General features: G+C 37.6%; 2 protein-coding genes across 3 annotated transcripts; one reads left to right on the top strand and one right to left on the bottom strand.

Moving 5' to 3' along the window:
* Positions 1-1,082: 1,082 nt before the first annotated feature.
* LOC108267933 (E3 ubiquitin-protein ligase TRIM39) lies at positions 1,083-9,282 on the bottom strand. The gene is made up of 8 exons (XM_053681949.1): positions 9,065-9,282; positions 8,381-8,480; positions 6,354-6,910; positions 4,585-4,680; positions 4,216-4,449; positions 3,978-4,119; positions 3,832-3,855; positions 1,083-2,202 (listed from the first exon to the last, which is right to left on the bottom strand). Exons 2-8 carry the CDS (start codon positions 8,445-8,447, stop codon positions 1,658-1,660), a joined length of 1,665 nt encoding a protein of 554 aa, XP_053537924.1. The 5' UTR covers positions 8,448-8,480; positions 9,065-9,282; the 3' UTR covers positions 1,083-1,657.
* Positions 9,283-13,892: 4,610 nt separating this feature from the next.
* Positions 13,893-19,369, top strand: syt4 (synaptotagmin IV). 2 transcript variants are annotated; one of them, XM_017472531.2, is made up of 4 exons: positions 13,893-14,171; positions 15,415-16,268; positions 17,571-17,691; positions 18,279-19,369. In XM_017472531.2, exons 1-4 carry the CDS (start codon positions 14,138-14,140, stop codon positions 18,587-18,589), a joined length of 1,320 nt encoding a protein of 439 aa, XP_017328020.1. In that variant the 5' UTR covers positions 13,893-14,137; the 3' UTR covers positions 18,590-19,369. The 2 variants fall into 2 exon arrangements, with proteins under 2 accessions (XP_017328020.1, XP_017328021.1); XM_017472532.2 differs by having other exon boundaries at positions 15,418-16,268.
* Positions 19,370-24,084: the final 4,715 nt, after the last annotated feature.

Raw genomic sequence — 24,084 nt, forward strand, 5'->3', positions numbered from 1 at the left:
CATGCAGGTCAAATTTGTGCAATTTCTTTCTGATTGTAGAAGCATTCACTTTGACACCAACAGTTGCAAAACTTACTAGCAGATCTTGTGATAAACTTTTGGGGTTCTTGGAGACTTCTTTTTGCATCAGATGGTCTGCTGTTGGGCTGAATTTGCTGGGACGGCCAGTCCTGAATAAATTGGCAGTTGTTTGAAAGCTGCACCTTTCAGATCTGCAATTTTTCCTTAGAGTGGAATGATGTTTTTTGAATAATTCAGAGATCTTTTTTAAATCCTTTGTTAGAGTCTTAGGCATCCACAACCTTATTCTGAAGGCTTTACAGAACTCTACATCTTGGCATGATGACACCACACACCTCAATAACAAAGGGAACACCAGGCACTAGATATGAGAGGTATAAATAAGACAGGTTCCACCTGTACTCCCTAAGCAGACTCTAATCACTGGCACCCAATTTTGAACACCTGATTCTAATTTTATGGATTTGAAGGTGGGATAAATGTAGGGGTGTACTTACTTTGTCCATGTGACTGATCTGTTGTTGTTTTTTTTTGTGAATTTAAATTGCGAAAATTACTACAAAATGTCAATTTTAAGTGTCATTTGATAGAGTGTATCAACATTATTAATAGGCACAAATGTGTAGGATCAAATGTTTGTTTGTCCAAATATGTCAAACAAAAACAAAAAATCCAACAATTTCCATGGGATCTACATATTTTTTCACATGACTATATAATAGTCATTTTAATTTATTTTTAATCATTCTAATGTTGTTTAAATTAAAAAATATTGGTTTTCTATCAAAAACAATTTCTAAGTGATTCAAAACTTTTGGTTGTATTTTTGTTTGATTACTAAAAACAACAAAGATTTTGGGGAGAAACCCATTTTTTGTGTGACTGATCTACACAGATGCCTGGGGATGCTCTTATTTTTAATTGATCATTAAATTCTACAGTCTAAATCTGTGTGAACTGTAAATTAATTTTATTGATATTTGATTTGTAATGACAAATCAAAGGTTCAACAATAATAATGTGTGAAAAACAGAATGTAGGATTAAAATTATTTGCTTAGATGAAAGTGTAGGTTAGTGTTTTTATTAAAAGACACTGGCAAATAGTTCCAAAATGTGAAGCAAAAATAACCATAACCAAGAGCAGGCAGAATGTCAGGTGATATACAAACAGTACAAAGTGGGCAAATCCAAAATCCAAAAACTAGGCAACAAGTCAAGATCAAAAAGAATAGCAAGCTAAAATTTACAAAGCATGGTAAGTCAGGTTAGGGCACATCGAGCATTATTGCACAATGGGTTGAAGGTCCATAGTCTATTGAACTTCCAATCTATTGGAAGGTCCAAAGTCTATTGGACAGTTTATGTAGGTGTGGGTGTGATAGGGAACAGGTGTGTGCGATTAGAACTCAGGTGACATTGAACATGTTGGTGGAGTGATTGTAGGCCGTAATGTGTTCTGGGAAGTGGAGTTTCTGTTTGATTCCATTGCTGTTACAAAACTCCAGGTATTTAAAATAAACTGTACAGCACTTTAAGTCAGAACATGTAGGCCTATTTCTAAAATTCACCAAAAAAAAGTAAAATATTAATTTTTATTCTCATCATTTAATAGATGATAAAATTTAGGTCAAAATTCATTCAGTCTTAACCACAGGAGAGATGATCAGTGGTGATGAATTTTTACCTCCTGCATTAGAACAAGGACAGAAGTAAGGATAGAGCTTCTCAGTGAAAGACTGACCAGTGAAAGAGTAGATATGAGAGTTGGCCTTCACATCATAAAAAGAGACCAGACCCTCCTCATAATCCACAAACACTCCCACCTTCTCCACCTTCTCTCTCAGTGTGAGGGGGACAGAGGGATCACCAGCTGTATACTGATTCTCATTTCTCAGATACACAGTCCACAATCCATCCTGGGGAGTCAGTGTAATGTCTCCCTTTCTGTTAACAGATTCTTTGGCCACTCCAAGTTCCCACGCAGTTTTTCCTCTGACCTGCACCTCATAATAAAATCTCCCTGAGGAGAAACTCTCCTTTCCCAGAACTATAAGAAACTTATTAAACCTCTCTGGTGTATCAAGGAGTGTTTGCTGTTTGTTCCCTTCTGTCACTTGTTTTCGATCAGCAGACAGGATGATATTGGGATGAGCTGTATCAGGATCCAGAGTCACATCCACTGAGAGAAACACACAGAGTGAGATGTGAGTATCTATAAGGGATGTCACGAGAACCGATACTTCAGTACCAAGTCAGTACCAACATTCTTAAAACGTGACGGTACATGTTTTTCTGCAGTAGCGTTAGTACTCTTTGTAACAAAAGAACCGAAAGTACCGAGGTTGCGACTCTTCCGGACCTGATGGGGCAGCAAATACGAGCAAATGTTTTATTCGGTCCACAAGTGGTGAAGAAGAAGAGGAATGCCTACAAGCACTCGGGAAAAACTACAGAAGTTTAGCTTAGCTTAACAAGTTTAGCTCCGCCCCAACTTGTTGAGAGGAAAGCTAGTATCAGTTTCTGCTGTGAAACTGACGCTATTGTTCATTTCAAACAAAGCGAGGAAACACCTGGAATTTGGCAAAGCAACTGAAAGACGGTTCTATATTATGTTTGTTTGAGGCAGCTGGCATTGTAGCCCTGAAACCAGCTAACATTATGCTCCATGCAATGTTTGCGATAGCCAGTTATTTGTTACCGACGCTAACGCATTGCGATGTTATAAACTACCTCCAAATGGGCCACCATGCATCTCCATTCAGCCCGTGTCCTGTCAGCAAAATGTAGCCTAATGTCACTAATAATTATTCAAATGTTCATGCTTTTAATAAATCGTTTTGGCCTGCCACCATATCAGTGAATGTAAACTAATGCTTGCATTCAGGGAATAAGGGGTGTGTGTTTGTGCGCTCGTTTAGGAGTGCACCTCCAGAGACTCATTGTCAGACAGTGTTTGATAACTAAAATACCCCCCCCACACTTCCCCCCCCCTCTCCCCCCCCCCTCTCCCCCTCCCACTCTCATTTTCACTGAAAGATTTTATTTTTAAAAAATATATAAATATATATATATATATATATATATATATATATATATATATATATATATATATATATATATATATACATATATATATATATATAAATATTTTTATATATAAAAATATATAAAATATATATAAATGGATGACTTGGAGCACCAGCAAAGGTGGGAACTCCTTTAATACTGTTTAAAAAGAATCTCAGGGGGATTCCTCAAGAAATTGGCTGAAAAAATGCCAAGAATACATTTCTGGAAATTCTAGGCAAAAAGGGTGTCTACTTTGAAATTGTTCAAATACTAAATAATTTTGATTAATTTTGGATTTTTTTATCACAGCATTTTATTATATTTTAGATTTAAATTTCATTTAATTTATTTTTTTTCTAGTTTGTGTCGAACGTTTGGCCCTAGCAGTCAATATCACAAATTTGCTTACATTTAAAAAGGGACCTAGAAATTGTGTAACTTCTTGAATATTGAATAGTTTTTTGTGTGTGTTTTAGAATTTTAAAAACTCTAAAACATTCTACATACATGTTTCCAGCATGACTGAAATGTAAGAAGAAGTCTTTCTAAAGTAGAAAAAGGTTTAAGGGCTTTAGTGCATGGCAGTAATAGGGAGCTATAGTGAGGAGGATCATGAGAGACACTTTAAGACTTCCTTTTAGCTGGAGAGATCTACAGATGAAAATCAGTCTGATGATGCAGTGGTGTAATGCTGATATGTACATTTTAATATGAGAGGAAATCAGAAAGCTCACTGTACCTGCATACTGCTGAATCCTCTTCAGTTCTGTAGAAACTAATCACAACAAAACATCACTTTCATTTTTATGCAACACATTTTAGACTTATGTCTGAAAGAAAATGTTAAATCTAAAAATTTCTCACCTGTTTCCTTTAACTTGTCATTGAGTGTTTTAGTGAGTTTCCCATTCAGAGTCTTCTGAAGCTGAGACAGAGCTGTCCTCACAGTCTCCCCACTCAGATCAGTGTTAATACTGATCTCAGTCCAGTTCTTGGTGTGTGGAGGGCTGCACATGGAGGAGTAAATCTACAGTAGAGCAGGAGAGAGGAGAAATCCCTCAGCATGGTGAGTGTTGTTCTGTGATGTTCTGCATTGCCAGTGAGCAGAGAGAGGAACACTGACCTGTAGGAGGTGGAGATGCTCCTCAGTGTGTGAGAGCTGCTCCAGCTCAGTGTCTCTCCTCTTTAGCACAGTGATTTCCTGCTCCAGCTCTTTAATGAGTCCTTCAGCCTGCCTCTCTGCTGCTTTCTGCTTCTCCTCCATCACCTCCAGCAGCTCAGCCTGACTTCTCTCAATGGAGCGAATCACAGCAGTGAAGACTTCAACACTGTCTGCTTTCTCTTTCTCTGTGCTTCTCTAAAGGAGGAACACATTTTCACTTCCATCAGATAACACTGAATAGTGAAACAATTGTTTTAAATTTCATGTCTACAAAATAAAAAGAAAGCTACTGAATGTAGCAGCTATAAACTCATGTCATGTTGTACACACTTTGCTGAGCTCTACTGAGTGTTTGATCTCTTGGATCTTCTTCAGTCGGTCCTGAATCATCTGCTGCACATCTGTCTGTGTTTTCCCCAGCTGAGTCTGAGCACAGAGCAGAAGACAAATAGTTTAATTAAAACGCAAATTTATTTTTTTTTAAAATAGTTGTTTTTAGGAAGATTTACTAACATCTTTTTTTCACAGTTGAAGCTGAATACAAATCATTATCGTCCCTCTGAAAGTATGGGAACAGCAAGGTCGATTCTTTTCTTTTAGCAATACACTGAAGACAGTTGGGTTTTATGTCAAAAGACGAATATGAGATGAGATTATAGATCAGAATTTCATCTTTCATTTTCTGAAATGTACAGCTAGATGTGTTAAAGAGCTTATAGCATGGCACCTTTGGTGGCAGACTACCCAATTTTTGGTAAGCAAAAGTATAGGTACAGATAGTCTTGAAGTAGATTAAAGTAAACAGTACTTAATATTTGGTTGCATATCCATTGATGTTACCAAACTGTTGCATTCTTCTTTTGTGATGCTTTTACTTCAACCTCTTTCAGTTGTTGTTTGTTTTGGGGGGTTTCTCCCTTCAGTCTCATCTCCAGGAGGTGAAATGCTGCTCATTTGGGATAAGATCCGGTGATTTACTTGGCCAGTCTAAAACCTTCCACTTTTCCCCCCTGATGAAGTCCTTTCTTGTGTTGGCAGTGTGTTTTGGATCATTGCCTTGCTACATAAAGAAGTTCCTCCAAGTTGAATGGATTTATCTGTAAATTGGCAAATGTTTCTGTAGACTTCTATATTCATTCTGCTGATACCATCATGAGTTATATCATCAATAAAGATTAGTGAACCTCTTCCAGAAGCAGCCATACAAGCCCAAACTATGACACTACTGTACCTCCACCATGTTTCACAGATAAGCATGGAAGGTTTTGGATCATGAGCAGAGCCTTTCTTTCTCAACACTTTGCCTTTTCCATACTTTTGTACAGGTTAAATTTGGTTCCAGAACTTTTGTGGCTTATCTTTGTAATTCCTTGTGAATTCGAATCTGTCTTTCTAATTCTTACTGCTGATGAGTCGTATGACCTTTATATATCTTTTCTTGAAGTCTTCTTCAAATGGTGGCTTGTGATACCTACTTCCCTGTCCTGTGGCAATTGTTAATGATGTCACTAACAATGCTTGTGTAATGGGTCTGATCAGTTTCAGCTCTTTTCTCAGCTTAAAAGTGGTTTGCATTTCTCTCAAAGACAGCTTTCTGGCCATGATGATTTTTCCCTTTTTAACAACAAATGCAGTTGCAGAGGTGAAACCCAGGTCTCAAACCAAGTGTAGATATTCAGACCTATTAAAACAATCAATTTAACAGGGCACAACTGGGCAACAAGAAATAACTATCAGTCACATGTTCCAATATTATTGATCACTTGGAGGGGTTTAAACAGAAGGTGCCATGTATTAAGTTGTTTAACACATCTAGATGTAAATATCAGAAAATGAAAGCTGAAATTTTATTTGTCAAAATTTTCATTAAAAATTTCTTCAAAATTTTCACAATATTCATCTTTTGATCTCAAACTCAAATGTCTTCAGCAAAAAATAGAATGGGCCTTGTCGTTCTAATACTTTCGGAGGGGAATGTAACTGAATAGTAGAGCGTAAAAGACAGTGGTTATTAATGGAATTTGAATTACCACTAGATTAATTAGTTTGCATCTACAGTATAAAATGAATATCCAAAGCTGATGTTAATCAATGTTTACCTTCCTCTCTCTGCTCTCCTCCTCAATAGGAACAGTGTTGTGATTCTTGTGGTCTGTCTCAGCACATAACTGACAAACACACGTCTGATCATTTCTACAGAACAGCTCCAGAGCTCTCTCATGTTTCTGGCATATGTAGTCCTCCAGGTTCTCCACAGCATTTATTAGTTTGTGTGTCTTAAGTTTGGGCATGTTATTATGAAACTCTAGATGCGTTTCACACAAACTTGCACAACAATCCAGACAGGATTTCAGGGCCTTCAGCTTCTCTCCAATGCAGCCATCACAAAGAACCTCAGGTTTGTCTTGACCACTTTTCTTCTTGAAGTGATCTGCAACTTCTCTCAGTGTTATATTAATCTTCAGTTCAGGTCTCTTGGCGAATTTCTCTTTACATAATGGACAGTGACAGTGTTGACTCTTCTCCCAGCACTGTGTAAGGCAGCTCTTGCAGAAGTTGTGTCCACATGGAGTGGTGACTGGATCAGTGAACACATCCAGACAGATCGAACACTGCAGCTGCTCTTCAGACAGGAGACTGCTGGAGTCACGAGAAACTAGGTTTGATGGAAAAACAATTATGTAGTTACATAAAATGATGTGGAACAGATCTGTTACAGCAGCTATAAACCTGTAATCCTTCATCAATAATTACCTCTTTCTTGTTTCTTGTTTCAAATAATTACATGATATTCAGTGTTTACTTATAAAGAGCACACTGGAGATGGCATGGACTCAGCAGGTTTGTGTAAAAGCTGATCCATATTACAGCAAATCCATCTGAGAGTTATCGAAACACGTGCTTCAATTAAAGAGTTTAAGCTCAAGGAAAATGTGACCTTTTGTACAAAGTTAACATGTTCAATATGAAAATTAGCTAAAATTTCACTAGTGGCTTAGAAATACTGCAGAATGTTAAATATTAAAGATAGTGAACATTTGCTTTCTTTGTTTTACATTTTTCAAAATTCTAAAACTTTCAGAATCCCAGATTTTCAGTGCAGTCTCAGACTTTCTTTGCTATATTTTTACAAATCTTGTTAGGTTACATTAAATTAAGTCGGTCATAATTATTAAACTAACCTGATCAGAATTAACCATTACATTCCATAATCATATGTTTCCATTTCATTTATTTGGTCAAGTTGAAAATATTGGCAAACACAAACAAGATTCATTCATGCCATCGTATATCAATTTTTTTACTTGATTAAAGGCTTTTATCAATAATCTAGTCATGTTTTGTGGAATTACACACTATTATTAAATAGTAAAGTCCTTAAAGTAGATAAATTTAACAAATGCGACAACAATATTATACTTGGTTTATAATATTTATTTATTGATAACAATTATCCAATATTACATATCTGTGAGTTACAAAAGTATGTTAAACTTTGCTTTCAGGATCTGGTGTGACCAAATTAACTGCTAGTCCTAGAGTTTCACATACTTTTGCTACTCACAGATATTTAATATCGGATTATTTCCTCAATAAAAAATGACCAAGTATAATATTATGTCTTTTTTTCACTTTTTTAATTGAGATCTCTTTGTCTACTTTTAAGACTTCTGTAAAAAATCCCGTGATTCTCTGTATAGTTACATGATCGATATGAATAAATGGCTGTTCTTCCAAAGATGGTTGTGCGTTATGTGTTATTCTTAAGATATGAGTGGCATAAAGTCAACCGAAATGACAAGTTAATCAATAATTGAAATTGTTTGTATAACAATTAATTGTCAGTTAAAATATCATAATTACGATAATCATTAAATGATGTAGCAAATGCTAATGCACAAGCCCTTATGAATTAGTTATTAATATAGAAACAGCAACTAAGTAAGTAGTACATTAATATAATCCTGTGATCTAACCTGAAGCCAGCTCTAGAGCCATGCCATTATAGACAATATAATCAACACCTTCTGACCAATCAGAATCAAGAATTTAACAATGTTGTAGTAATGTATTATTTATTTATAATAATAAATACACAAAAACTCATGCATAAACTTTAGCTTACATGAAGGTGGTCCATCTATGCTGCTCCTCCTTCCTCTGCCTTTTGATGTTGATGAAGATTCAGCCATTTACCGTCTCCTGTACCTTTTTATTTTTTTTATCTTTTCGGTAAGAAATCACATGATTCAGTTCACACATGTAACAGTATGAGGTGATACTGATTAGTCTGTTTGACTCAGCATGCCTGTCTGCAGTGTTAAACATGAGCAGTGACACTGGAAGCATTTAGACTGTGATATAAAACACACGTAAACATTCCTCATCTTCATTAGATTGTAATAAACACAGCATTTTACTGATCATTCTCACAGCTTTTGCACTTCCTGATATGTTTGTATATGCGTTTATGCTTCACCCAGTGCACACCTCTGTACTTCTAACACACACACACACTTACAGCTTTCATCCAGGTCATTCAGTTTAGCTCACACATTTGGACAAATGTAGTCATTAAGCATAAAGTATAAATGTATTTTAACTTCTGTTAACTTCTTTTAACTATTTTAATTTAAGTTTTCATGCTGGAATCAGTTCAACACTCCACTTTTGAGCAGTTAATAATATAAAGGAACCTTTGACCCTGTTTTTCAGCTTTGCTGTCTCATTGGTCACTAACCCAGTTTATCCTGATAAATCACACACTGACAAAAGCTCTAAACTATCAAACATTCACTGAAGTACATACCTTTATTTTACTTGCCTCTTTTCAGGGACTGAGAATTTTCTTAATTTATATTTCAGAGTCAGTGAATATCCTGCAGTTAAACAGTTTTATTATTTATTATAAAAAGAAGAGTTTCTTCTCGATGGGAGTTAACTGCTTTTCGCTTTCACTTCAAAAGGGCGATGGCATGTGTTCACTTCCTAGTGAACCGAGTTGAGAAGGAGGCGGTTCCATGTATCATCATAGTGAGGTCTGTATAAATTGGTAGTATAAATCTGCGCAAAAATTGCACAGACAATTCACGATTCATAATGTATTATATTCAATTATAATCACACTATTCTTACCATGTCATAGTCATAGTGAATCACTTACAAGAGCAATTTGTGAAAAGGTTTATGCCATTTTCAATGAATGAAGCTTTTCTCTGATAGCCGAAAGACACTCATGTACTTTGTAACTACACTGTAATAATTACATTATTTGCATCATATTATTATATTATTTTGTTTGAACAAAAATACTTTGAATTCCCCCAGTTGCAAGTACACAGTTGCTATCACATGACCGTCACTCTGCCAATCGTTAACAGGTCCGTCTCTGTGCCCAGTCTCCTATTTAAGACAGCCAATCAGATGGGGAAATTTGAGTTAAAAGCATTTAAAAAGGCAATCTAGTAATTTTGCGGAAAAAAAAATACACATGACCAAAAGTATGTGGCCAACTGACCACACCAATTTGTGGGTCTTCCTCAAACTTTTTCAATAAACCTGGAAGCACATAATTGTATAAGATGACTCTGTAAGTTTGCAGTATTTATCATTTGTTAGAATTTGACTTGCTGCCCAGCCAGTTATATGTTAGCTGCTGAAATGTATGGTAGCCTAAGCAGGCATTAGCAAAGGAAACAGGCTTAGTTTAATTTAGTTAAAAATAGCCAGTTAATGTTAGCAAATTAGCTAACCTTACCTCAACATGCTTTTTTTTTATATATTAGATTGAGTTCATGCCTTCTAGGGAGGCAAAGAGGCTGCCCCATTTTAGTTAAGTCTTGGTTACAGCAGCATATTGGAACATTTTAGTGAAATAGGGCCAGAGTCGCTGATCCTCAAGTTCAACATATATTGGCACGATTCTAGATTTTTTTCTGTACTATTGAAAATGTTTGGATGCTAAAATTAAATGATTAGATGCTAAGCTGAAATGAATGGATCCTTAACAGAGCCCATTGAACATATATATAGCATATACTAGTCACACAGAAACACAGAAACATGTCAGAAAAGACAGAATAAATGTGCATATTGACGTGACTAAGAGGAAGTGGTCCCAATACAATTACCAGTTCAGGGTGCCATATTGATTACACTTTGGTTGCTTGCAGGATTCCACTCTTATCTTCAGTGGAGAATAAAATGTAAATACAACACGGCTGCCACTAGGGGGCGAAATCCGACCGTCTTATCCCGAGGATGCGTGCATTGAACAGGCGATATGAGATTTCCATCCTTTTTATAATATTAAAATAAATTCAGATTAACTGGGACAGTTAAACTTAGCAGCATTTATTTTGTTGCCTGATAACTTAAGACAAAGTCAAAACCTATGCTACTCTGTCCTTGCAGCGGAAATACTGGACTTAATTCATCTGACACCATTATAAGAGGGCGTGGCATCAATAGAAAGTTGAGCAGAAAAACCTTGAGGTAGGATAAATAGCATAGATGTTTATTTTTTATATCATATTTGATAAATAAATAAATAAATAAATATATTAATTTGGAAAAGTATTTTCCAAATTTATTTATTTATTTATTCATTTATTTATTTATTTATAGATTTTCTAAACCTGGTTATTGTTATTGCTGTAAGAAATTACAGAATGTTACTCAGGTCAACATTTTAATATGTATTAATATATACTTAGCCTATTGTATTTATACAATATTAGAATATGTTTATGATGATTTGTTGTTGTTGTTTTCTAATCCCTTTACTGAACCCTGTTGTTTTTTGTTGTTTTTTTTTCTAATCCCTTTAACTTACTTTACTGATGTCAGAGATGCTACTCATAATAAGGTTTTAAACATGCACTGAGGATGAAAATAAAGGCCTACAATAAAAAACATGTGACCCAAATTACCAAACATGTCATTCAGTGGTCTTGACAAAAGGGTAAAGCTAGCCATGTTTCTACACAATATGATATAGGCCTGGTATTTTTCCTTCACATGTAGGTAGTCCACACCTTGTGGATTTCAGCCATGGATCATGTGTTGGGAAGTTTGTTTATTAATGGCAGGCAAGTGTACAATATGAAAATGCAAAAACTGTCCCAGTATATCTGAACCTTATATGCAAAGCATGCTCATTTTTACATTTGTATAAATAGATTTTATTACAACCAGAACATTATTTTCTTAAGGAAGGCAAAGTAAGTATGTTTTAATGTGTAGGCTACTTTTTAAATATGATCCATTTCAATAATAATATCCATAATAATAATAGGAGGAGGAGGAAGAAGAAGAAGAAGAAGAAGAAGAAGAGGTAGAAGAAGAAGAATTTAATCCTAACTAATATAAATTCTGTTACTACTAAAGTGTTCTTTAGCCTAAATCTTGAAACTGAATGTCTGTATACTAAGTTAGTCCATTATGACCAGGTCTTAGCTTTTAAATGCACTGATACATGCATACTGTTCACGTTGATGAAATATTAACACCCTACAAATGGGCTTACTGTAGGTATTTCTAACCTTCTATGGTACATTTGGATAATAACCTATTACAATACATTGTGAAATTTCGTAAGTGCATTGAATTTTCTACACTCTGCTTTCATATTTAACTACAATATAACGATAATTCCAAAATTTATATGAAAATATTTATTGATTTACAGCTCCCATTAAATCATTAACTGTGGCATCGTGGTTAGCACGTTTGCCTCACACCTTCAGGGTTGGAGGTTAGATTCCTGCCACTGCCCTGTGTGTGTGGAGTTTGCATGTTCTCCCTGTGTTCTCCAAGGGGGTTTCTTCCTGGTGCTCCGGTTTCCTCCCCCAGTCCAAAGACATGCATAGTAGGCTGTTTGGCATGTCCAAAGTGTCCATAGTGTATGAATGGGTGTGTGATTGTGTCCTGTGATGGATTGGCACCCCGTCCAGGGTGTACCCCACCTTGTCCACGATGCCCCCTGGGATAGGCTCCAGGTTCCCCGTGTGCCTATAGGATAAGCAGTATAGAAAATAGATAGATGGATGGATGTTCCCATTCTTTTTGCATTCCTAACGCAGTCTTAAACTTTCATCAGCTGTGCATTAGATCAACTGTGCTGGATTCTGGATATACATGACTAGTTCACCACTTCCCTGGAGGAAACCCACACAGACACTGGAAGAACATACAAAACACCACTGTGCATAATTCTTTCATCTGTATTGCTAATCTGATTTTTGTGTTTGCTCCACATTTGTGTTATGACATGTGCTAATATAATAGCTTCTGCAAAATAACTGATCTTGTTTGGAAACAAAGTTGTTTAATTAAATAAACGTACCCTGTGGCTAGTTGTTTAATAATTTTATTAATATTGCGGCTCCAAAAAAATACTTTATAAAATTGTTCGATCATATCAATGAAAAACAAAGGATCATTTATTAAAAAAGGGTTAGTGACAGGAACACAAGCAGGCAGAAAAAAAACTCTAATCAGTCATACTCAAGAAAAGCAAGTGCCTTTGCCATGCTGGCACACAGAGTACAGGAGATGGCAGCACACATGGGCCAAATGCATGAGTTTTTTGTGGAAGTGCAACAGCACAGTGAAGTGCAGTGCTCAGGCAAGCCTAGTAGCCTATAGCTGTTTCCCATACAGAGACAGATGCTTTCAGTGGGTGTGTTTAATTCTCTAAGCTTGAGAGCCATGTTGGTGGAGAGTGTTTATAACCCACCACCAGAGCATCTGATAATCATAGTGGTATTCAGGAGGATGGATGTGCTGATGCAAAGACTGTTTGATTAAACTGAATCTGGATTTTCTACTTGAGTACTTCCCGTGTTTTGCTTTAATGACAGTGTGCACTCAAGTTGGCATGGACCCCACACATTTGTGTAAAAACTGATGATCCATGTTAAATCAAATCCATCGGAGTGTTGTCTTAACACATGCTTTGATTGAAGAGCTAAGATCCGTGGAAAATTTAACACAAATTTTGTGCAAAGAAGTAAAAAATTTGCTGACATTTAAATAGGGACCTAGAAATTGTGCAACATAAAAAATTAAAAGTTAATATTTCTTGTTTTAAACAGTAACATTCCTTGTACAGTTGATGTTAGAATTGTACTGCAGACTGTTGTCATTGAAAATGACCATTGTCTATGCTGATTTTGCAATCTGTAATTTTACAGATTATAAAGAGTGCAAGAGTGTGAAGAGTGGAATGATCACGTGGCATAATAATACATAATAGCATCATTTCATCCAAAAAGTAAGTGTGCAATAATCCGATCAATTCTACACATTCATAATTTTTTAATTACTGATTACCTTCACTAAAACTGATCTCAGTTTTGTTCTTCAGTAATGTTTATTGGAGGAAATTATTACATCCTTATGTTATCTGTCTCAGTATAATAGTAAACCTCCAACTCAAACCTGTGTCCTCTTCACTCGGACTCACACACACACACACACACACACACACACACACACACACACACACACCTTTGAAACCTTGTGCAATCTTAATGATTGACTGGCCTTGTTGTGCAGAAGGAGGTGATTTCAGTACTAGTGTTCGTCAGAACTGCGTCAGAGCCCAATTCAGCTGAGACACACACACGCACACTGAGAGAGAGAGAGTGAGAGAGAGAGAGTGAGAGAGAGAGAGACAGAGAGAGTGTGTATCGTTCCTCAGTCTCAGCTCGGTGAGCATCTCCACAGGGCGGCTGCTACAAAACCTGTAGCTAGCGGAAGAGAAAAATATCAGAAGTGTTTTTTTGTGGGGAAAAGAAGAATTTTAAGCACAGCTGCTCTCGATCTGGCCGTGTTAGAGATTTAACCGGCCGTTTCAGCACCTCGAACAGCGCACACAATGGCTCCTGTAAGCGCGGAACAAGGGCACGTCGGTGAGTACCCAAAAAGAACAGATATACATGTGTTCATTATAGATGTTGAGTAAATCTGAAGCGTAAACTGGGAAATCAGAGAGAGTTTTTTTGTTTCTGAATGATGTGTAACTGTAAGTTAATTACAGGGTGTGGGGCGCTGTTCATGTGCGTGATTGTGATGTGCCGATGAAACGCTGCGTTTCTGTGACGCGCGAGATGGCTATAAGTAGATAATGACGTAATGGTTGGAGCTTACTTAATTGCGGTGTAAAATACGTGAATTTGGATGTATATTTGCGTGTGTGTGTGTGTGTGTGTGTGTGTGTGTGTGTGTGTGTGTGTGTGTGTACGCGTGTGGGGGTGGGGGTGGAGGTGGAGGTGTTGGGTGGTACATTTTTATATTTTGGTAGGTTACACATGTCCTCACTTTCATAGGAACATTTAGATTTGCAAGAATACTCTCTCTCTCTCTCTCTCTCTGTGTGTGTGTGTGTGTGTGTGTGTGTGTGTGTGGAGGTGAAATTCCACTGGGAGAGACACCCACCATGCAGTAGGAAATTTCCAGACCACTATTATTATCGACTCGCCTATGTGTAATTAATGCTGAGGATTCCCACATTACAGTATGATCACCAGAGTGGACTTTAGTCATGCACAGTCTATAATATACAAACAGTATAAATCTCTTGAGAGGTTTTTGCCTAGGTATGAATCGATTGTTATTCTCAGAGTGTTATGGTTTTTCTGAGTCATGCTCAACTACGTCAGTCACGGTGTCTCTATTTATCTGCTGACTTTGATGCAACATAACAGTTTGTTCTAAATGTGTCGTATATTATGAAAGAGAGAAATAGAAGGTGTAATCAATTTCAAATGAGCACCAACATAGGTCCATGACTGAGGAAGTCTGACTTCATTTAGTCAATACAGAGACGTTATTTTTTGGTGAGTTCCGGCCTACATTAATCAGGTCATGGTAAGTTTGATGTCTTGCATATAATAATAATAGTAATCTTTTTTACTTCCTTGTAAAGATATATTTAAAACGTTCATACAGTCCTAAATCTAGTCTTTTTCACATCATGTGAATGTTTTGGATTCAATTGGACACAAAGCAGACTATACTGACTGAATAAAAGTGGGAACAATAGGGTAATTTCATTAAACATGCTTCTAAACCATACCGATTTATGCCGGCAGGAGTTTATTAAGATAAACTAGCTGACATTAATGTGTGTGTTTGCTGTCTTGTCTCCCCCAGCAGAGGTCCCAATGAGTGTGGCCGTAGTCAGCGTCTTTGGTCTTGTCTTCAGTGTTTCTGCCTTCACCTGGATTTGCTGTCAGCGCAAGACAAACAAGAGCAGCGCCAAGACCCCACCATACAAATTTGTCCACATGCTCAAGGGTGTGGACATCTACCCCGAGAGCTTAAATGACAAGAAAAAATTTGCTGGAGAGAAGACACCAGACCCAGCACAAGGAAAGGCAAGCCCAAGTCCCACCAGCGGGCGCCCAGCACTTCACCTCGACCTGGAAAAACGAGACCTGAATGGGAACTTCACATTTGTACCACCTGTTGCCCATCCCAAAGTGCAAAGCTCCCCAGATTTGGACATCCCTTCCCCACACCCTGGCTTCAAACAGGAGGAGGAAACCTCAGAGAGCAATGTCTCCAGCCAGACGCCTACACCAGCTGTGGACAAGGCCCAGGACAAGGATAGTGGCGTAGGCACACTCTCCTTCTCGCTCGAGTACAACTTTGAGAAGAAGGCCTTTGTTGTGCATATCAAGGAGGCGCATGGCCTGTCTGCCACTGATGAGCAGTCCCTGACCTCTGACCCTTACATCAAGCTCACTCTGCTCCCTGAGAAGAAGCACAAGGTGAAGACGCGGGTGCTCAGGAAGACCCTCGATCCGGCATTTGATGAGACCTTCAGCTTTTACGGCATTCCATATGCTCGTGTCCCTCAGCTGGCTTTGCACTTCATGGTACTGAGCTTTGACCGGTTTTCTCGTGATGAGGTCATTGGAGAAACGCTCGTTCCATTGGCTGATGTTGACCTCGCCGAGGGGAGGGTCCTAATGAGCCGTGACATCATCAAGAGGAATGTGAGGGTAAGGCCTAATTATTATAAAGTTTTTATAAATTACAACAGGCTTTTTATTATTGAAAAACACAGTACTTAATAACTAAACATAAATGTTCTTTAATCTTTGGAAATTTGTATCAGCTTGTAAAAAGTTGTCTAATATATTATTACTGATGGTAAAACAATAAATACATCTATACAATAATCTAATTTCTAAATGAACGAGAGTGATTTGATAGTGTGCGCGTCTGTGATGGTGCCTGATATGGATTGCAAAGGTGAATGAGTGTCTATCTGATCTCCCATTTCTGCTATTCAATAATGCACCATTATAATAGCTCAATATTAAGTCTACATAACATGAGCCTAAAGACACTTAATACTCTAAGCCTGTGTGCGAGGATCAATAAAGAGGTTTATATGTCCTCTATATTGAGGCAATGATGAACCACAAGCTCTAAATATTTAATCATAAGTCTAATAGAACAAACTATGTGTCATATATTAAAGGGTGACCCTTGACTTATTTGAAGAATCTTTATAAATACAGTTGGAATGAATAATCTATAACATACTCAAAGTCTAGAAGTTGTGGATTTTTAAACATTCATTCAAAATATGATTGTGGTTTATTTAGTAATGTTAGCTCAGTAGTGCACCTTTATCTCTTCTCAATAGACAAACAATCTATGAAATTACACAAAAGTTTCTTTCCAGGGGGAAAGATTAATGATTTTCTTTTCACCGCTGGATGATTTATGAACTGATGGACTGTCCTACCGCCCAGTTGGCTACTGATTTAGATCATGCTGATTTCCATGTCTGGCTGACTCACACAGTGATGCCTGTAATACTTTGTCAAAACACAAAACAATTGGCACTGCCAGAGATATGTCATGATTTCAACAACATGATTTCAGCATCGTGCATGGATAATGAACTTGGAGCGGTAGGAGAAGTCATTATCCTCCACAGATGAAAACAGCTCAAAGCGGTCAGGGGTAACCACTCTGTTTGACTGTAAGCACACACAGATGTCGAGACACATCCTGAATCATTGCCACTCGTTGGTTGCCATGGTAATATGTAATCAGATTCACACTTTGTATGCGTTGAATAGAGACAGTATTTATTGTATTGGATAGGCCATGTAAAGAAAACTCAGTGAGATGCTGGGTCACGTTGTGTCTGGAACAGTTGTAGATTTAGGTGCCAGGAGTTGTGCTGAGTTGTGCAAATGCAGACCGACTAAGGGAAATATGTCTGGAATAGTGTTGTGGATTGAATATGAATGTGTCGTTTTTCTTTCCACTTCTTTTCTCTGTAGAGGAGTGCAGGAAGGGGAGAGCTGCTACTGTCTCTATGTTATCAGTCGACTACCAGCACCCTCACTGTGGTGGTTCTTAAGGCTCGCCACCTGCCCAAGACGGACCACAACGGACCCTCAGGTGAGTAAATGAGAAGGATTATAGAAGAGGTATTCAGAGAAAATCAAAGACGTTTTGTCAGCACATGACTGTATGGCCAGTTATCAAGACTACGTAGTTTCATTACAGCAGTGTCTAATAGTATACAATATTTTAATTTTCATTGGTAAATGATAGAAACATATCTGAAATCAAACAGAAGGAACTTAGAGTATTTCAGAAATAGAAAAAAATCTATAATTATCATCAGTATTCTCATTAGAGAGAGCTTTATGATACAAAGCATACTGAAACCCATATTGATTATCTAGATGTTCCAAAATCTGAAGAGCAAATGAGCTAAATATAGAAGCTTATTAATTATATACTATCACATTTGACATGTTCAGTGTATCTCAAATCCAGACTGCATTTGTATATTGAGTAAATCTTTGTACTCCTGCTCATGCTTTAGACCAAAATAGCTCAAAAATCTATTGTCATAGCAAGCAGTGCTTCTCAACAGCACTCAGTATTTCCTCTCCATCGACCCAGCTATCGATCTCTGCCCTGTAAAATCCAACCATGCCTCACTTTCTTTTATTCTCTTACCCTTTGTATCTTTCTAGACCCCTACGTGAAAGTGAACCTGTACCAGGGCAAGAAACGTGTCTGCAAGAAGAAGACTCATGTAAAAAAGTGCACACCAAATCCTGTCTTCAACGAGCTCTTCGTCTTCGACGTGCCTTCAGAAGAGGGATTGCGGGACACCAGCGTGGAGCTTCTGCTTCTTGATTCTGATAGGACGGCACGCACACCTGTCATCGGCCGCCTCCTCCTGGGCACGTCCTCCCCGGGCACCGCTGGCGAGCATTGGCGTGAGATCTGTGATCACCCACGGCGACAGATTGCCAAGTGGCATGCGCTGGCCGAAGACTAGCTCATGACACATGACATGCTCAAGAACTGTCAGAATGCTAAGGAATTGAAGTGGGACTTCAGGGGTTTAGGGGACTTATTATGAGCGATGTCGTCTGTTGGCTATGTAATTAAGATGGGGCTTCCTCCAAAGGGGAGGAGCCAACTGTGTCCAGCCAATCAATGATTCCAAAGACAGTCTGTGACAATGCTTCTCTTCATACTTCATACGATATCTAATTGGTCACCACATTGTGCAGTTCCAATTGTCATGTCTCTATCGCTGTTCGCTGCTCAATATCAATATCAATGTATGGAAAAAAAGTGAAAAAAAAAAAACACAAAACAGTCATTCTGAATATATATGTAAATATATGTGGATGAACCTTATATTTTGTAAAGGCCTTTTATTTGATCAAATTTCATTCTCTTTTAACAGAATTATTCTCTTTTTTTGTACTCCATTTATTGATTTTGGTTCAGGGTATTTTGCCTGTGTTTTTGTAAGTTAAAGTGGCCGGTCATATCTCATATTTCAGCTATGTGGAGGTAGCCTAAATTAGGCCAACCTTTATGAATGATGGACTGCATGAACTAAAGACACCTGTTTGTATGGGAGCCCTCTGTCTATATGTGTGTGAGTGTGTGTGAGTGTACAGTATGTATGTGAGTGTGTGTATGTGTGTGTATATGTGTGTGTATTCACTTCTGATTGGAGAGAGAGCTCTCTTTACAGTGAGCACAATGGCAGAATGTAATGTACATGTACCTTAATATAAAATGTTGCAAGTTCAAAGAAAAACACTGTGCCGCCTTATTATTTCATTCTTAGCACAATGAACCTGTTACAGTAAACATATTGTCAGGTTTTTTTGTTGTATTTTTATTTTTTGTCAGAAGTTAGTTGCCGTAATTGTTTTGAAAATCTAAACACATACAGACCCATTGTTTAATGTTTAGCTGCCAAAACCCTTCCATGCACTGCCTAGGCTGGAAATTAGTATAACGCTAGTGCAAGCGAGGAAGCTTTCTGAATTCAGAGGCAACATGATAAAGTTGTAAATGAACAGTAAATAAAGTGTTCTGACTTAAAAATCACTGACTACTATTAAATATTAATGTCACAATAATAATGTTTGACACATTGCTGTATTTGGGTCGGGATTCGATTCCCGCGGCTCTGTGTGTGCTGCGGGGGTTTCCTCCGGGTGCTCCGGTTTCCTCCCCCAGTCCAAAGACATGCATGGCAGGCTGATTGGCGTGTCTAAAGTGTCCGTAGTGTATGAATGGGTGTGTGAGTGTGTATGTGATTGTGCCCTGCGATGGACTGGTACCCTGACCAGGGTGTACCCGCATTGTGCCCGATGCTCCCTGGGATAGTCTCCAGGTTCCCTGTGACCCTGAAAAGGAGTAAGCAGTTGAAGATGGATGGATGGACATTGCTGAATTTACTGCAAAGGAATTTACGATTTTTAACAGTGATAGAAAGGGACAGGGAGGGCTACCGAGGGATGATGTAATCTGTCTGGATGGCCTGCCAATGCTCTCTCTCTCTCTCTCTCTCTCTCTCTCTCTCTCTCTCTCTCTCTCTCTCTCTCATTCTTTAGACTCTGTAGCCAAGTTGTTTATCTGAGAGAACTCAGGCCCTGTTAGCACGTTGTGTTCTGCAGACCAAGAGGAGCTAAAATCCTACTCATCATCCCTTCATGTGTGATGAGGTTTTACAACTACACAAACTTTTATAAGTGCCAGCTCACAAACACGTATTATCACACAGCCAAATTTATCCCCAGTCTGTTTTATTTAAAGTTCCCATCACATGATATATTCATGAGCATTCACCAGAGAGGAACACTGCAGCATGCAGCTCACACAGCTTACACAATGTGTTTAAAGACCATAGTGTACTTCAAACAATGAAAGAGAAAAAAAAGAGGTTTTTTTATACATACAATCAAAAATATATTTTACAATGTCTTTCTAAGTCTCTGCGCGGTTATGGAGTGTAAATAAATAACAGAATGAAAGAAAAAGAAGGTTAGGATACAGTGGAGAATGCACAGTTCTTGCAGTGACACAATCTTGTTGGATGTGGATGCGTGTAAACAGAGTAGGTTGCAGAGAATATATGCAGTGTTTCTGAGTTCTGTTTGGGGTTGTGTGCACATTACAAACACAAACCACTGTCTTTTTTTTTTTTTTTTGCTCCAAATACATATTTTTACTTCAAAATGTCTTTTTTGTTTGAAGCATAGTTGAGACTTACAGGCTTTTTGTTATTAGACATCTTACAGGGGCACATTAAATCATTAAAACAAATAATAACACCACATTTAAACATCATGAAAAAAACAGGAAAATTTATTTGATTCTTTTTTGTCATCCAGAACCAAAGGAGATGTAAACATTTCATATAACTGCATAGATCATGTTACAGAGAGTGAAATAAGAAAAACAATGAGAAATGGACCCTGACCGAGGCCCTGACAGTGTTTAATAAACCATTATTAAATACTTATTTCAGGGCTAGAAAATACATCATCCTTTTTTTAGGACATGTGTGTATGTGTCTGTTAGAATTGTATTTTTAGCAGTACTCCTGAGTTTTCAGAATATCTAGCCAAGGACCCATTTGTGCTGCAGACAAATGCCATGGAGAATAACCTATTGGGCGATAGAGAGACGGGGAAGATATAGCGAGCGGAAACGAGAAAGATTTTTATGGCTTGAGCATCCAAATGCAATTTAGAGGAAGCCATATTTTACAGCATGGCCAGTGGAGCCTGGGCATTTCTCACTTCACTTGGGGCTAACATAGTGCACAGTGACAAGAGTGAGATACAGAGAGAGAGAGAGAGGCTGGCCATAGACACGATGAAGCACTTGGGTGTGGCATGAGAGGAAACAAAAAAAACGTGATCAGAGAGAATGATAAAGGAATATATGAAATAAACTGGGCACATGAGAGGTAATCCATGAGAGGATGCAGAGAATGAGAGAACAAAGAGAAGTGAGAGAGTATGAAGTGTGTGGGGGGAGACAAATCAAATCATGGACTATGAGACCAGAGATGAGCTGAAATAGAAAAATAGGTGGGGGAAACCTCTAATTATAACAATGGATGATTCCTAAGCAGATGGTGGGAATGTCTGGGCTGGAGATGAGGAGAAATATAAAAAGGACAGCAAAGGGAGGTACAGCGGGATGCAGAAAAGAGAAAATATCAGAAAACATTGCCTCTGTTGGAAGCTGGGATTAGACAGGAAAAGGTAAAGGATACTGAGAGAAAAGATAAGGAAACTGTTAGAAAGAGAATAGAGAGAGAGAAAGAATGAAGACGGTGAGGAAAGACCAAGAGACGTTTGACTACTTGGTATTCAGAAAAGGCTGTCTTGATAGTAAAACGTTGAATAAATGGAGATGACTAGACTTCAGGAGGGAAAAAGAGGAACACTGTGAGATGAAATAAGGTCCCAGACACAAAAAAAAGGAAAAGAAAAACACTCCCTCATGTCTGAAAAGAACCCATTCTGTACACTCGGACATATGCTATATAAATAGTAGCGCTGAGCAGTATGACAAAATCATATTGATATCATGATACATTGATAAATAATCATGATAAATGTTTTTCTGAAATATTGGAATACATTTACTACAAATGTTAATCATTAAAAACTGACCAAAAGGAGTTGATTTCATGCTAACATTTCCTACTTAATCTTTAAAATGGTATGAAATATATATATATATTTAAAATGCAACACTACTGTTTTGGTTATATCATGATACAGATTGTGTATCATGGAACTGCCTTTGCTATTTGTGATAAGTCATATCGCCCACCCCTAATATACAGAATAGATACACACTACACTAAAGTTCAGGAGAAATATTTGCAAATGATTACTAAATTCACACCAGTTACACTGCTATTATTGTTGTTATTATTATTATTATTACAAAACCGCCAGTGTGATAATTATGGTCAATTTAAATTTTATTTGTATAGTACTTAGTACTTTGTATAGTACTTCAGTGCACGTACAGAAGGCAAGAAAGCATAAGATTGAAGCATTGTATATTTTTGATATCTCTGTTAATACTAAAGGTGACAGATCATGACAGTAAAAAAAAGTTGAAATAGTAAAACTATAGTAATATCTCTGCACTGCATAATTCTACTATGGCTGCCTCACACCACAAGGTCTTGTACTGAAATGTTGAGATGAATCGGGTGTGCTAGTCCAGGTAAAGCACCACAGGGTGCCATGCAGAGCTCCCCAAGTGCTGAGAACTATTAATGCACAGCTGTAATAACAAGACTTTATTACAGTATGTGTCTTAGCTGTGTGTCAGGAGGCCATTTTCTCTGCTCCTCTGGGGTTGTTTTTCACTGTGTCTCTGAGGCAAAGGAGGTCACATTAAGTTATAATGGAAGCCATAGCTAAATTTGGGCCTCTATAAATGTTTATCCAGGGCATGCACTTTTGTAGAACTCCACACTCAAGGGTATTTGTAAATCAAACTCTAAATCTGTATTATTTATTTTTTCAGAGATGGGAATATATTTTCACAGAGAAGAAAATGGGAATATGTGTTATCAATATAGTTGTGTGTAGGGGTGTTAGCTGGACTGTTAATGATTCAGGATGAACACAGATTCCTCTCCATCAAAAAACTTTTTAAAATACACCTAAGTGGACTGTTTCCGTGCATTGTTTTTCTTGCATGTTAGGGCTAATTGCCAATGTGTAATAATTTTATGACATGATCAGACAAAAAGTTGGATTTATCATAAAGCTTATTCTGGGTGTTATTACTGTTTGTGGGACTATCAGAACGATTAAAATACAGAACTTTTTGGCAATCTGACACAAGACTAGGCTAGTTTGGTGTCGCTTGCCACGGGGAGTCTCAACCAAGCTATCGTTGTATGGGTTTAGCTGCTACAGTGCCATGTTGAGTACGTTAGCTGTCCTCTGCTCTGCTCACATCCTGTTCACTCATCTAGACATGTACACACCTTGTTTTCCTGCTCAGCATGAGAGGATGTTAATGTTTCAGTTTAAACCCTTTTACTGGTATAAAAATAAAAATAAAAATTTTAAAAAGCATATATTCATTTTCCCCTTACACTAACGGACTAGCGTTTGGCAGAATTGAGAGCAGTCAGCCAATAAGACATGAGTATTTCCATGTTTTTTCCTGTAAACCCTGTCTTATTGGTCTTGTCTCCGTTCACTGAAGATAAAATACAACACACCATTCACTGAAGATATAAAATTACAACACTACTTTTACTTATACTGACATTCCACGTAGTGGCAAATGGCTCCAAGTGGAGAATTATACGGGGTTAAAGAAAAAATCTTTGGAGTTTCAGGTTGAATGCCCAGGCCAGGTTACGTCCCTGGTTCTGTGTCTGGTCACAACAAAAACTTCGGGACAACAATAGCTTCAGGAAGTTGAGATTACCCAAAATTACTTATTACTCTTTACTTATTACTATTACTA

This window comes from Ictalurus punctatus, chromosome 7 (genome assembly GCF_001660625.3).
Source record: "Ictalurus punctatus breed USDA103 chromosome 7, Coco_2.0, whole genome shotgun sequence".
Lineage (NCBI taxonomy): Eukaryota > Metazoa > Chordata > Actinopteri > Siluriformes > Ictaluridae > Ictalurus > Ictalurus punctatus.